This window comes from Pezoporus occidentalis, unplaced genomic scaffold, assembly GCF_034315485.1.
Source record: "Pezoporus occidentalis ecotype Australia unplaced genomic scaffold, CSIRO_AGI_Poc_V1 ctg157, whole genome shotgun sequence".
Classification (NCBI taxonomy): domain Eukaryota; kingdom Metazoa; phylum Chordata; class Aves; order Psittaciformes; family Psittacidae; genus Pezoporus; species Pezoporus occidentalis.
The window spans coordinates 780,675-795,057 of NW_026913393.1; the positions used below are offsets into that span (position 1 = coordinate 780,675).

The 14,383-nt window shown below is 43.3% G+C and overlaps 1 protein-coding gene across 3 annotated transcripts in view; it reads left to right on the forward strand.

The window, feature by feature from the left end:
• Positions 1-2,858: 2,858 nt before the first annotated feature.
• Positions 2,859-14,383, forward strand: part of SMAD2 (SMAD family member 2) — a 51,529-nt gene continuing 40,004 nt past the window's right edge. The window contains exons 1-3 of one of the 3 annotated variants that reach the window (XM_062611749.1): positions 2,859-3,073; positions 3,554-3,610; positions 12,692-12,971. In XM_062611749.1, the coding sequence (XP_062467733.1) occupies positions 12,742-12,971 (230 nt within the window). In that variant the 5' untranslated portion in view covers positions 2,859-3,073; positions 3,554-3,610; positions 12,692-12,741. Of the gene's footprint in view, positions 3,074-3,553; positions 3,611-12,691; positions 12,972-14,383 lie in introns of those variants that run through there. The other 2 variants (XM_062611748.1, XM_062611750.1) reach the window with 2 other exon arrangements.

Here is a 14,383-nt window from a genome sequence, read left to right on the forward strand (position 1 = left end):
TACAGCAGAGTGCAGCCAGCTGCTGTTTCAACATGTTTCCTTCAGATTTCAGATGATTTCCCTTGTTCTTTCCTGCAGACAGGTGACTGTGAAAGACCACTGTGTTGCTCGTGTGAGGATGCCGATTCCCCTGACACATTAGCAAACCTTGCAAGAGATGCTGATGCTTTTCCACTCAGGTTTGAATACTAATGGACCTGCCACCCACCAATACCTAACCAGTTGTGTTCAAAACATGCCCAGCTATGTGGTTCAGTTATCATGACCTGTCATTATCCTGCTTTGGTAAGAGGGAGTGAGTTTCACTGCTTTGTTTTCACCAAACTAAGTGCTATTTCTGCAGTTGCATGGCTGGGAGCCCTTTCTCTAGTGGTGTTCATGTTGTACGAGCACATCTCTGCCTGGCTTCTCCACGGCAACCATGCTTCTCAGGTAGCTTCTGGGCTCTGTGATTTGCAGCCCTGACACCACCTTCTTCCATTTGCTTTACTTCTCCTACTGCTTGCAATTTCCTTCCCTAAAGAAAGGATTTTTACACAGATTTGATGGGTTTCTTTTGTCTGCATCCCCCAATATAAGCTAGTCAACCTTTTGTTCTATTTCAACCAAACCTAACATCGGCACAGGGCTTTTGGAAACGCAATGTTGGCCAAGATTCATTGGCATTAGAAGAGAAAAACCTTGTTAGTGCTCTGCCCTGGAGGAAAGCAGAGAAAGCTCAGCCCTTATCAGCACTGTTTGGCTTCCTTGGCAGCAGAGAATCGAAGGGCGTCTGGCCAGCCAGAGAACACATAGCCCTGAACCAGCATGTGCTAGTCCATGGCCAAGTTACGAACCAGAAAAATTAGTTTTGGGACATGGAAGTCAGCCTTGGATATATCAGAAGCCAGCCTTTGGGATATTAGAGTGGGGCTGTGGATTTAATAGAGTGGAAAGGTGAAGGGAATGGGAGACGTAAATCCATAGGAAAACTGAGCTTAATTAACTTGGTGTTCATAGAAAAATAAAATATCTCTGCACACAGTGAACCCTTCACAAAAGCGAGTGCTGCGCTAGCTGGGCAGCCGGTCTCTGTTTTCAGATACAGTATGACTGGAACGCGTCCTTATCTTTCAAAACCACAATGATAATCTGTTAGCAGCTCCCCATTGTCTGCAGTGGGTATCTTAGAATGATAGAATCACAAAATGGTTTGGGTTGGAAGAGACCTTAAAGCTTACCAATCCTAACCCCCTGCTGCTGGCAGGGATGCCTCAGACTAAACCATGTCTCTCAAAGCGCATTCAAACTGGCCTTGGAAAATGCCATTTGCATTCGGGCAAAATCTCCTCCATTTTACTTTTATATTAATTTTATGACAAGTTTGAAACTCAAACTTTGAAACTCAAACTGGTGAAAAAAATGCAACAAAAACATGGAATAAAGCTGCATGCGTGCTTCAGGCTGTGAAATTCCAAGCATAGAAAAGGAAAAAGGGAGATTTATGCCAGTTGACATCTATCATTCTGTCAGCAGGGATAGATGATGGGAGAGGTGCCTCACCTGGCTCCTGACAGCACCAAACCCGTTGAGATGGGGCATGTGCCCAGGACACTGAATCACAGCACCTACACAGAGTCATAGAATAGTTAAGGTTGGAAAGGACTTTCAGATCATCCAGTTCCAACCCAGAAAGTTTTTCAGGCTGGGAGAGGAGCACGGCTGCGAAAGCAACCTCTTGAGTTGTGAGATGGGACCTAAGAGGCTTGGATGGGATCTTAGGCAGAAGCTCTTCCCTGTGAGGGTGCTGAGGTGCTGGCACAGGGTGCCCAAAGAAGCTGTGGCTGCCCCATCCCCGGCAGTGCTCAAGACCGGGCTTGGAGCAAGCTGCTCCAGTGGAAGGGGTCCCTGCCCGTGGCTGGAACTGGCTGAGCTTTAAGGCCCCTTCCAACACAAACCCCTCTGTGACTCTGTGTAAGACAAATGGTCTGCGGCTGGGACGTATGGAAGGTGGTGGGATAAGGACAAGCAACGGCTTTTCGGTGCTGATGGGTCCTGGTCACGTTGTTGTGGGGCAACAAGCTCTTAATTTACCTGTGGTGAGCCTGGCCGCTCAGGGTTAGGAATTCGATTGCGTTACACCGTGACCGCCCCACGGGTGGCCGGCACTGTGAGCTCCACTGAAGGCAGTGGCTGGAATCAAGGCAAGACAATGACATGAGGGGAAAACCACACTGAGGAGCCACTTAGGACGAGGGGCAGCCTTTCCTCAGCGTTGTGTCGGCATCACAGTGCCCGTTCCAGCCTGTGCTGTGCGCGGATGAAGCCTCGGGGCAGTTTAAATCCATTTGGAGATGAGATGAGGGAAGCAGGGAAGGGTGGGGAGCGGGTCCGTGCCTGAGGGAAGAGATTTTGCCCTCCCCTGTGCAAGGTGCATTTAAACTTCGATTTAATTACGGTTTTGAGGGCAGCAGGACGACCACTCCCGCCGGCGAGGCGCGCACTACTTTTTCTCAGCTCCCACCCCTGCCCTATCGCGGCAGGTTACGGGACGCAATCAGCAGTACGCGTGGTATCACTCCGCCAGCGCGGCTGCGCGCCCGCGGGTCAGTCAAACCTCCGCTCCGCCCCTCCTACCGCGGTCAACCGCCCCCGGCGGGTGCTGGTACGAGGAGTGATGGCTCGCTCAGCCAATCAGCGGCGCCGCTCCGCCCCCGGCGCTCGGGGCACGCAAGCCCTGCCTCCCCGGCTGCGTCTCCCTCCGCCCCTCTGCTGGCAGTCGATTGGCTCCTCGGGCCGGGCCTCGGGGCCCTCTGGCCAATCACCGCTCGCCGTTCCTAAGAGACGGGCGGAGGAACCAGTGCTCCGCCTCCCCGCCCAGCGCCGGGGCGGGGCGCCGAGAGAGGTAAAGGGAAGCGGCGAGGCGGCGAACGGGGCAGTCGGCGCTGAGGCACCGGGCGAGCCCAAGCCTCTTCAGGGAAGAGGTCGGTCTCCGGGGTGCTCCCGCAGCCCGACTCGACCTCGCCGCGGGACGGGGAGCACCGCTCTGCCGCGGCTCGGGAAGCGGGGTCCCGCCGTCTGCCTGCGGATTTGGGTGAGAGCCGGGCCGGGCCTGGTGGCGGCGGGGGCCGGGGGCGCCTCTCCACGCCCTCCTCCCCCTTTGTTGTGGTGGGACGAGGCGGGCGGCTGCGGAGGGCAACGGCGGTGGCGGGACGGGGCTGGGGGAGCTGCCGGTACCGCGGGGAGCTGCTCGCTGGTGGTGTGCGAGGGGGAGCGGGGCGGGGGGCGCGGGGGTCGCTGTCACCGCAGCAGCGGCCGCACGCCGAGGTGTCCCCGCGGTGAGGGGTGGGAAGGAGCGGTCCATGCCCCTCTCGCTGTGTGTACGGGGGTCGAGGGGAGGAGGGGGATATCAGTGCTTCTCCTTCCTCTCCTTCTCTGTCCAGTGTTTTTTCTCTTGCAGAGATTAGGTGTGCAGTACTCCGCGCCGGGGTGGTGGAGAAAGTTAAGCGCAAGTTGCAAAAGAAGTGTTTAGGCTCCGCTTCAGCCAGTGCCCTTTTGTCTGTTCCCCTCCTAGGTGCAGAGCCACGGACGTGAAATAAGCGCTACCTACACGAGACGTGTACACGAGCGAGTTAAGATTAGTGGTTTTCTTCATGGCACTAGTTTTAATGCTGTAGTTATCTGTGTACTGCGAGATGTAAACAAGCGTAGTCTGTTGAGTGCTTCATCTAGCTAGATAAGCGCATGGGAGAGGCTGTGCATGAAAAATACAAGTAGTTGGGGGTACTGCAGAGCTGTAGAGCTCATGTGTGTAGTTTGCTTATGTGGAGTGGAAGGGAAGAGAAAAAGTGTGACTTTAGTTTTTATTCTTTACTCTGGGGAAGTAAAAAAGGACGGGAAGAAAACCCCCCACACGTGGGTGAGTGAAGAGCTAGTGTGATAGTCCTGGAGAGCTGTTAATTGAACAGCTGGGATTCAGACTGCACCCTTGTCCCGTGGTTTGCTTGTCTGTCACAGTTTTTGACCAGACAGCCCCAAGATTCCAACACATGTGTGCTGTAGTCTTTACAAACGCAGAGCCATAAGAAAAAGTGAATTTACCAAAGGAGTATTGCTGAAAGTGCTGTTAGTAAATGCTGCAACCTGTGAATGTTGTGTGCAGAGCTCATGTTATCACAGTTATAAAAGAGCCAGATTCCATCTGTAGCATGGAGCTTATAATGACAGCTTATTAGGAGATCTGCACATAACAGCAGGTTAGTCTGTTCTTAAGTGTTCTTCTCCTAGCCTGGAGAACTGTACTTTCAAGACTGATTCATGACATTATTTCTGTGGGGGTTGAACTCTGTAGTGAGAGACTGATCAGTCTTTGCTCTGTTGTTCAGGCTGAAAAAAAAAAAAGCTTTTCACCTCTTGTTAAGGTGAGAAGCTTCTTTTAGCAGAACCAGGTTGCTATTTAAGACTTTTGCAGTGTTGTTGCAGGTTATTTGTCTAAGTTGTAGCTTTAAAACGCTAGTGTTTACAATCTCTAGGGAATTCGAGGGGAGTGGGAATGTAGGTAAAGGGGAGGTTTTTGAAGTCCCTTCCCCCGTTTGCTTAGCACTATCATGATGAAAGATAACGTTGGTTACAAATGCCGTTAGAAAGAGGAAGGGGAGGATCCCGTGTAAGGTGGTTTAAACTTACCTCAAAGCGGAGTCTAAGTGCATATTTAACAATATGTTGGGATGTTTAACAGAGTAACCTGGTAGTTGATTTTGTTCTGCAGTTGTGTGGGTCAGACCCTGACTGCACTGGCTGTCACCAAAGAGAACAAGTGTTTGAAGATCCAGTTTTCTTTCTGGAAGAAGCTGGGTGTGAGTAATACATCTTGAAGAATATGTCAACTTCCCTGAGGTTCTGTTTGATGGTAAAAAGAACGACACAATTGTAAAAAAATGAGGTTAAAATTTGTCTTGTAACTGATCTCCTGTTTCACCTAGAGGGTAGATTCACAAACAAAATCAAATAGGCTTGAATTGCTCAGTAAATCTCCAAATGAAAGGCCCTCCTGGGTCCTCCTCCATCTTCCTGTTCCACTTGATCTCTCAGAAGTGTTGAGCACCAGTTGATATAATTGAGTTTATTGGAGCTCAGCAAAATCTGTGCTACTAAAAGCAACTTTAAAAAACAAAACTTGTTTCCACCTCTCTAATCCCTTTCCCACAAAAGCACTGGGAGAACAGGCTTTGTAGTAGGTTCTGTATAACAATGAATCTGAGCTCTGCTTGAGACTGAAGAGAATTCCTAAGTTTTGTTTATATAAAGAATAGTACGCAAAGTTTTAATTATTATAAAAAGTATTCTAGAGTTTCCAAATGTACTCAGCACTGCCATAATGATTGTGCACGTAAATGCCCTGTAATTGAAAGCATCCATTTATGGGCCTGACTTGCTAAGTGAGCTGTAAATTCTGCTTTTCAGATTGGATTTAATGACTTTTATCATAAAGCCATAAACTGGTTGTGAACTGTGCTGAGAGGCAAACAATACCTAAGCTTACTTTGCCAAAATATTTGTAATTGTTGATTTGTTAAACTGAATTGCTGCAGGTCATGCGATGGGATTAGTTTTTTTTTTGTAATAGAATAGTACAGGCAGCCCTGTGTTCAATACTCTCTGGGCTAGAAGAAATTGGCTACTGCAGAAAACTTTCCTAAAATGTTGCTCTCCACTCTCAGCAGAGAATCTGTTCTACAAACAGTAAGGCTTCATTCCAGATGACATTTTATAATTATTATGTGTGTTTGACAGCCATTGTGTGAAGTAAGGCCGAGAGGAGACTGTGAGAGAGCAGTTCCTGAGTCTCCTGTCAGGTTAGTCTAGCTCAGGCTAGATTTACCTACACTGGAGGTATAGAGGTTAACCTTAGACATTGCAGAGAGAGCTCTTGCATATCAGGGGCCTGTGGGGGACTGGCCTGTTGAACATTTAGGTTAGACCTATCTTGAAAGTGAATTTGCATTAACTAATTGTTAAATGCAATTGTTTATGGTTTAAGGAAGTGGAGAAGCTGCTAAGCTATGCAGATCAAAACTAGGTACCTGATAATCAGTTCTATGAATGTTCCTGTCAAATTTAGCCCAGGAGTATTTATTTTCTAAAATAAGGAAACTGATACTTGCCTTCTACACATGGGAAATTTTAGTCAAAGCAAAGGAGGTAAAAGGGGCTTAAACTGCTGTGGTTTGGAGTGTTTATTCTGTGCTTTTGTAGGTCTAAAAAAGGTCTTTCAGTTTTAAGGATCAATGCTGCAAAGTTCATAATACTAAGTGGAAGAATTCTGCTGCTTTGCAGAGGCAGGTGGATTGGCTGACTGCAGTTGTGGTTATTTTCCTCTTTTGCAGTTCTAGAAAAGTTGCTAAAATAGTCCCATTAGTAGCTTAACCCAAGGTCAGTAAAATGAACGTTTCTTCTTTCTCTTCAGTTGCATGCAATTTTGGTGTACCAGGAATGAATGTGTTACATGCAGTGTGCAAATTTTGTAGTAGCAATATAGCTTTTCATTACTACATTTGTCTGTAATTTGCAGTAATTGGAGAAAACCCCAGCTTATGAAGCTTTCATAACATTATGATCCTCCTTAGTTTAGCTCCTTGTATGAGAAATTAGTTTTCTCATTTGACTCATAATCAAACTTCATGAAGTGAGCAAGAGCAAAAAAAAAAAGGAAGTCTACTTTCGGAGTGGGTAATTCTGTTTTCACTGAGCCATGTAAAGTTAGTACAGTTATTCAGAGTTTCAAAATGCATGGCAATACTCAAGAGTAATAAAAATTAATGTGTACATTGAGTCTCTATATAGGCATGTTTCAAATTCCTATTCCGGAGCTGACCCAGAGGAGGAATTTTCTTTGCTCTTGTCCCCTCAGATCACAAGCAGCCTGCCTTGAACTTCATTGGCTGGTGTCAAAGCTGAACCAGGACCTTGGCTTCATATCTTTGAGCTTTGGCCTGTGAGCTGGCCAGATGGAACTGTGGGACAGATGGAGCCCCTTGGGAGGGAGCTCTTCAGGGCCTCTCCCCACTACTGGCCTAATTGGCTAAAAAGCTGAACTGAGGTGGATCTGAGGGCATTGCTCAGTAGGGCAGAATTCCCCTTCCCCCAGCTCTAAACCCCATCTTCCTCAAACAAAAACCTGCCAACACCTCAAATCCAGTAAGGGAATACCTAAAGCTGACCTACCTTGACCTGAATATGAGTGGAGAAGAATGGGCACCATCTTTAAATCTCATGGTGGTGTGTTCTTCAGAAAAGTCTTGTACATTGCAGTAGGTTTGAGCTCCTGCAATGTGGCAGAACCAGGTGTCTCTAAGGTGCATTTGTAGGGGAAGGAGTTAGCCCTTCTGGAATCTCCAAAGGCAGCTTTTTGGAGTGGTTGTGGGTGCAATAGAAGTGAAATGTCTTCTCTTGTCTGTTTCACCAAGTGCTTTAGAGTGTATTCTGCCTGAAAGGGGAAAGACTGGCTCAATGCAATATGAAATACTTGTTTTATTGTTTCTTAAAGTATTAATGATTTTGGCTTAATATAGGAGACATGCAGTACTGCACAAGCTATGCCTTTTAAAACTTCAAATCCCACTACTGTCTAGACTAATGTAAGGTCTTCTAAAATAATTTATTATGCTGCCTTAAATAGATTAGGCTTCAATTAATGCTACCTTATCTTGAAGCCAGTAATGTCACAGGGCTGCATCTGAAGGGAAAGGGTGGATATTCCCCCATCTTCTAAAATATCCTGAAACATTGTGCGCTTGGTGAAATTGATAAAGAATGTTGTCAGAATTCCAGGATTAATGAAAAAAACATTGCCTTTAAAAAAAAAATAAGTATGAAAACAGGGCTAAAATAGGGAGGAAATGAACTCGTAGACTCTCTCAAATACCACAAATTATTTTCCTCGATCTTCTTTCCTCAGAAGCTTAACTTCTGTCCTCTTTATTCGAGAAGAGCTCTCGCAAATGAAATTCCTCTAAGCCAGAATACTTGTAGTAAAACCAGGAAAGATCAGATTTCTTTATTTCAAGTTTAAGATGAATAGTCAGACTGATATAAAATATGCTGCATAAGGCTTTAGAATAAATTACTTGATCACTTGATATTTTTGGTAGCACCAATGTGTTTATAGCATGTTCCAGACACTCTGGAAAGAAAAATTTCCCTTGAAGATTTTACTCTGCTAGCATGCTGCCCTTAAGGTTTTGTTCATCTTTTATGCTTAGTTATTGCTGGGATCATGGGCTTAATATTTAATACTTGTTCCAGAGAACCACAGTAGAATTGAATAATAGCAGACATGACTCAAACTATGACTTTAGAAGTGCCAACTATGACACTGTTTGACCAACTATAGAAACATGTGTGCATCAGGAAGCAGAGAGATACTACGGGGGCAGAGATGAAACAAATACTACCAAAGTTAGGCAATTTGTTAGTCTTCCAGTATTAATCTGTTGGGAGTAACAGCACGTGCTCCATGTGTTCCAGCTATCTAAAGAAGCAGTCGTATTTCTCTGAGCAGCAGTAAGTATTCCTTGAGCATTCAGAGCTCCAGTTTTAAGGCACAATGCAGAGAACATGGAAGGGGATAAAAAATAGTGGAAGCTTTCTGCTTTGTATTGCACTGCTGCCTTGATACTAACAGTTCAGCTATAGTTGAGCTCAGAAGGGGGTTCTCCCTGCAATTACTCAGAGTCCCAGTGTGTTGGAGTGTTAGAGTGGAAACTGGGATTTGCTGGTCAAAAATGAGCTGCAGCAGCGACTCCTAAACCCACTAGTGTAAAACATTGTATCTGAGTCTGTCTGGGTGGATATAGTCAGGATCCAATGCAGGTGTAGGTCTCCTCATTTTTGTTTGAGCTCCAGCCAGGTGTTCAAACATGTGGTGTCTGCCTCCCCTCTCCAAATACCTTGTGAGGTGTAGGTTTCCTTTTTTATTTTAATTACAATGTGGAGAATGTTGGGGTACTGTGACCAAAAAGAAAAATGAAAAGATGACCATAGGCTGATAGAGTTTTCCTGTATTCTTTGGGTCAGTCCTTATGCAGTACTCGGAGTATTTGTAATTTAACTGAAATAGTAAAGCTTTCAGGCATGGCATCTGCCCAGAAGACCTTCTCAAACTGTATGAGCTATGTTCATTCAGATACTTCTTTGTGATAAAAGGCTGATAGCCCTCTTTTTGGGGGGGGGGACGTGATTCAAATGTACAGAATTATGAAGCTTGCAGATGAGTAGAAACAGTTCTTCAGCAAAACTTGCAGTGCTAGAATAAGAGGCACTTTCTGAAACTAGGAAGAGAGTAAAATAGCTGAAAGTACTTTCTTACAACATTGGGCAGTTAAATTGTGGTGCTGTCTGCCACAAGAGATTGTGGGAGGCAGGTTCAGAAAGTGGTTAGATGAATTTGTGAACAACAGGTCCATAAATAGCTGTTGAAGGGAATAGGTAGGAATGTGGCCTTCAATTTCATGCTGTAACAGTTTAAGATGCTGAATAATTATGGGGAGAGTGGGCCACATAAATTAGCCAGGTTTGTGATGGCCTTGAGTAGCATGTCCATTTGCCACCTGAGATGATGGAGCACCAGGCTATATGCAGTACTCTTCTGACCTAGTAGGGTATTTCAAGGCTTTCTCCTTGCATACTTTGCATTTATCCAAATTGCTCATAATTCAACCTAACCATGCCTTGCTTTTTGTAGATGCCTCCTCTAGGCTTGGAGCAGAGTGCTGTTTCTCCATAAATCAGGGTACTCCAATGAGTACTCGCCACAATTGGCTGAAGTATTAAGCTGAATGAATTTCTGTCCTACTTGTGTCACAATCTCTGCTCTTTTGTTAAAAGATATGGGGCCACTACAGAAATAACTGGTGAAATTCTTATTGATACTTCTGGCAAATCCCTGATGTGGCAAAACAGTAGCTAGAAGGAAGAGGGTAGTTTAAGCCTCCCAGACTCTTAAACTGCAGCTGTGGTGTGTGTTGTATTTTTCCTTTAAATAGCTCCCAAGCTGCAATAATTGTCATAAAGGCCTCTTTAAATGTGTGCCTTTAAGTTTTGGTTTGTGTTTTGGAAAAAGCTACTCTTCATGGGGATAGGGGATCACCCTGTGATTTTTACAGGTACAGATGAGCACGTGTCTGTAAAGGAACTGGTCAAAACTAAGGATAATACCTGGAAATTTCTGATTAACTAGGTCTGAGCTCATAATATTTTGGAAATGAGAAAAAGATTATTTTTGTTGTTGTAGTTTTTGCCTCTGTCAGAATTGTATGAGAGTTCAAATGTCAATGAAACTGAAATGTATGGGGTTTCTTTCCTGCTGCCAGACTTAAATCACTCGGCATGCATGTGAAACAGAAAAGCAAATCATAGTTAAAAATAAGGAAAAAAGCACCAAAGAGTACAGAAAATGATACATAGATCAGTGTTATGTCTTAAGGGAGAGAATACTGCAAAATTGGACACCTCATCACGAGGAGTATTGTAAAGCTGAAGGATTAGATAAAAGCAGTGCGGGCCTGGAAGAATAAGCAATTTACCTTGGTGGTAAATGAAACCCTGCTGAAGTGTGTGTTTTATAAGGCTGACAATCAAAGGAGAATTCTGGGGCATTGAAAGTTAATCAAATTTGTAGCTGAAGAACAGTTAATACGTGCTGGTGAGCTCTGTAAATGGGAGAAGAATAGGTGTAGATAAGCAATGATGGTGGTAGTTGGTTGCCTCCATCTGTTAGCATTGAATTTAATGTTTAGATACTACATCGTCAACTGCTAGCATTTGAAATGTGGTCTTCGAATCAAAAGAGGCTGTGCATTTTTGGTTTAGTATTTTTTAATTTCTTTTGTATGCCTCTAAAACATCTAATGACCTTGCTCAAAAGTTGAAGTCTTTTTTTTTTTTTTTTGAGCTCAGAGTGACTGTTGCTATTCCCCATTTTGGACACCTTAAAACAGCAGAGGGAGTGCAAGCCTCCTGTTTTATCCCTGGAGCCACTCAGTGGACTGTAGTGGAGGTCTAATGTGTTTCACTCCTAGGCCTGCACAGTTCAGAACATGTCCAGAACAGTTCAGTCCCTGTTTATTGGAACCCCTGACTCCTTGACCCCCAAACCTACCATTCTTGCTTCAGTCCTGTTTTTAGGTGCTTTCAGAAGCTGGTGTATGGAGGTATAATTTAGTTGAAATTGAAATGTCATTCCTACTGAATATTTTGTTCTGTCGAAGTTGAAAACTTATGATCTAAAGTTAACCACAGAATAAAGTGTTTATTGACTTGTTGGTCCTCTCTGAGACTGCAGAGACATGACAAAGCATAAATTAGCCGTGATTACTGTAGCCTGAAGTATCCCAACTGTGTTGTTTTGCAGATTGGAAATTTCAGTAAGATGAAGTTGGTGTATTTTGGGTAGAAGCAGGGGATGTGCTTCTGCAGCCTGGGGAGGCAGACAGGCTGCCTTGAAAGCTAAAACTGAGTAGCCTCATGATAGTCTTAGCTAAAACAAGGTATTTTCAGCTGAACTAACTTGAACAGCTTGGAAATAAGGTAATTTCCTGGAGTTCAAATACCTATTTGCTGCTTGGAAATATGGCACTGTAGTGGAAAAAAAGAAAAAAAAAAAAACAACAACAAAAACCAAAAAACACCCGAAAAAAGAACCAAGAAAAGCCCCCCCAAAACCAAAGCCGCAACCTTATTTCTATCTGTAGGAGTATTATGTTCTCAGGCTAACAGCTGTCTGCCTGAAATGATATGGTTGATTTGTGTCTTATGTTTTAATACTTAAAACTAGCCTCATAGAAGCTGCAAAACCAAAACTTTTTTTTTAAATGGCTATAATTTCCTCTTTAAACTGATTTTTAAGTGCAAATTACAGTGAATGCTAAACATAGCCCAAATTTCAGCATCCATTCTAATCTTTCATTTTGTATAAACATCCTCATTCAGGTAATTGATACTGAATGAAGGCTATTAAAATTGAAAACAGACAGTTCTACTACTTAGGTAACTGCAAACTAAGGCTTTAAATATCCTTTAATGAATTTTGAAAGATTTAATGATTTTAAGTACTGTCAGTTGATAAGTTTCATTATCTGTAGGACACTGAAAGATGGGAATAACCTTATTACCAGACTTTAGTGAATTTCAAATCACTGTCCCCCATGGAACAAAAATTGGTAGCTGTTGAAAACATGACAAACAAAATGAGAAAAAGTTTGTGAAATGGCTGGCTGCTGGAAGACTTCTGTCAAACTGTAATGACATTGCAAACACAATTTTGCCTGCTAAATTAATTTGGAGATAGGCAGAATGTGTACATATGTGTATGTGATTTGTCAGTCACTTGTGGAAAATTTTAGGGATGAAAACCAGCCAGCCTAGATGCCAAATTAGATTCTAGTTAACTTTGTATTTTCTGGAGTTGACTTTAGCCAGGGAAGTCTTGAGGACAAATTCAGTGTTTAATTCAACCTTAGTCTCTTCTAACTATTGAAGAGTCTGCAGCAAACTTGTGTTTGAACCTTCTTGAAGGAGTACCTAGCCATGATTCAGACTACTTCTGAACTGTTATCTGACTTGCGCTCAGTCCTATCAAATTAAAGGTCCTAAGCAAGGTATTTGTTTCTTATGAAACCTCAGTGCTAATGTCTGTTTTGGTTTGTGTTTTTAGGGATCATACAGGAGTATCTTGCTTGCTGAGTGTCCTGTCTGGTGAAAGTCATGTCCATTTTGCCATTCACTCCACCAGTTGTGAAGAGACTTCTGGGATGGAAAAAATCTGGTAGCTCTGGAGGGGCTGGTGGTGGTGAGCAGAATGGTCAGGAGGAAAAGTGGTGTGAAAAAGCAGTGAAAAGCTTGGTCAAGAAGCTCAAGAAAACAGGACAGCTGGATGAGCTGGAGAAGGCCATTACCACCCAGAATTGCAATACAAAATGTGTGACAATACCAAGGTAAGTGCTGTTGTGTTCAAAATTGTTGCAACCCCTTCAGAGATGATAAAATGGATGTTTAGGCTTTCCTTTAAACAAATGGCTAAAAAAAATCAATTCCATGTGTTTGATTTGTTAGATTCTTTTGGTTTTATATAATGCTTGCTTACAGCTGACTCAATGCTTTGTGAAGTCACAATTTCTAATAACATCTTTACATTTAAATTTTCATTACTAAGTAGATTGCAGATTGTATGTGCTCTGGTGGTGCCTAGCACTGCCTTATGCTCTACTTAATAACCCTGTCTATGATCGAAGGGGCATAATGGAACCTACGCTTCCATGGAAAAAAACACAAAAGACTTGTTTTTCCTTGGTCAACACTTCAGTCATCTAATTATTTTCAGTTATGTCTGGTAGTTTCATTTAAGTTGTACGAGCTGCATCCATTCTCCCTTTTGAAGGGGAATTTTATCTTTGGAGGCAGGTTTGCTGAAGACCAGTTTATTTACTGTAATATGTTATTGGTTAATGAAAGTGCTTTATATTTAATAACTTGGAAAATTTCTAGTGCTGCGATTCTACTCCTGATACATATTTACATGTAGGTGAATGACTTGCATTCTACCCCTTTGACTTTCTCAACTTAATTCATAGCAACTGCTGTGCGAGAGGCAAGGGTTACGTTTGTAAGTATAATGAAGGCTGCTCTCAATTCATGTACAGAAGTCCCACAAAGGTGCCTGTATAAGCACGTTACATGACATACAAGTATCAAATCATTTCACAGGTGTGCTTTTCTTTGCTAATGTAGAAGACCTGGTGGCACAGGAGTATTCTGGGCATTTTGCCCCGGACACTTAATCTCTAGGGGAGTGGACCTACATCTGGTTTACGACCTTAATATCTGAATTAGCACATTGATCCAGCTACTTTTAGACTTTGTATTAATCATAGCACAAACTAGATTGGACTGGTGTTGGTAATGATTTCCATATATTAAATGTGTTATGGCTGTTATCTGGTAATGGTTTTAGCATTCTCTTTCAGATTTGACACTGCTTTCTGGGAAAATTATGAGTATGCTGTGAATGAATGACTACCTTAATTCTGTTCCTTATCTTTTCTGTTCACCTTTTGTTTCTAATGCTGCCCTCTGCTTATATTTTCTTCCCTAGAGCAGTCCCCAAATTCTGAGTTTTCCTTCTGCTTTCTTCCTTTGCCAGCTGGAGTACAACCAGAAATAAAACATTAGAGCATTCTTGTCTTAATGTGTATCAGTAGACTGAAGATTAGGGATAATATTTGACTTGACATGAGATGACTCTATGTATTTAGCAAGGCTTTACCATGACAAAGACCAAATGCTTAACTGGAAAGCACTTTGTAAAGCAGAAGCTGAATATGCCATATGGAGATTCACTTTGTGCATC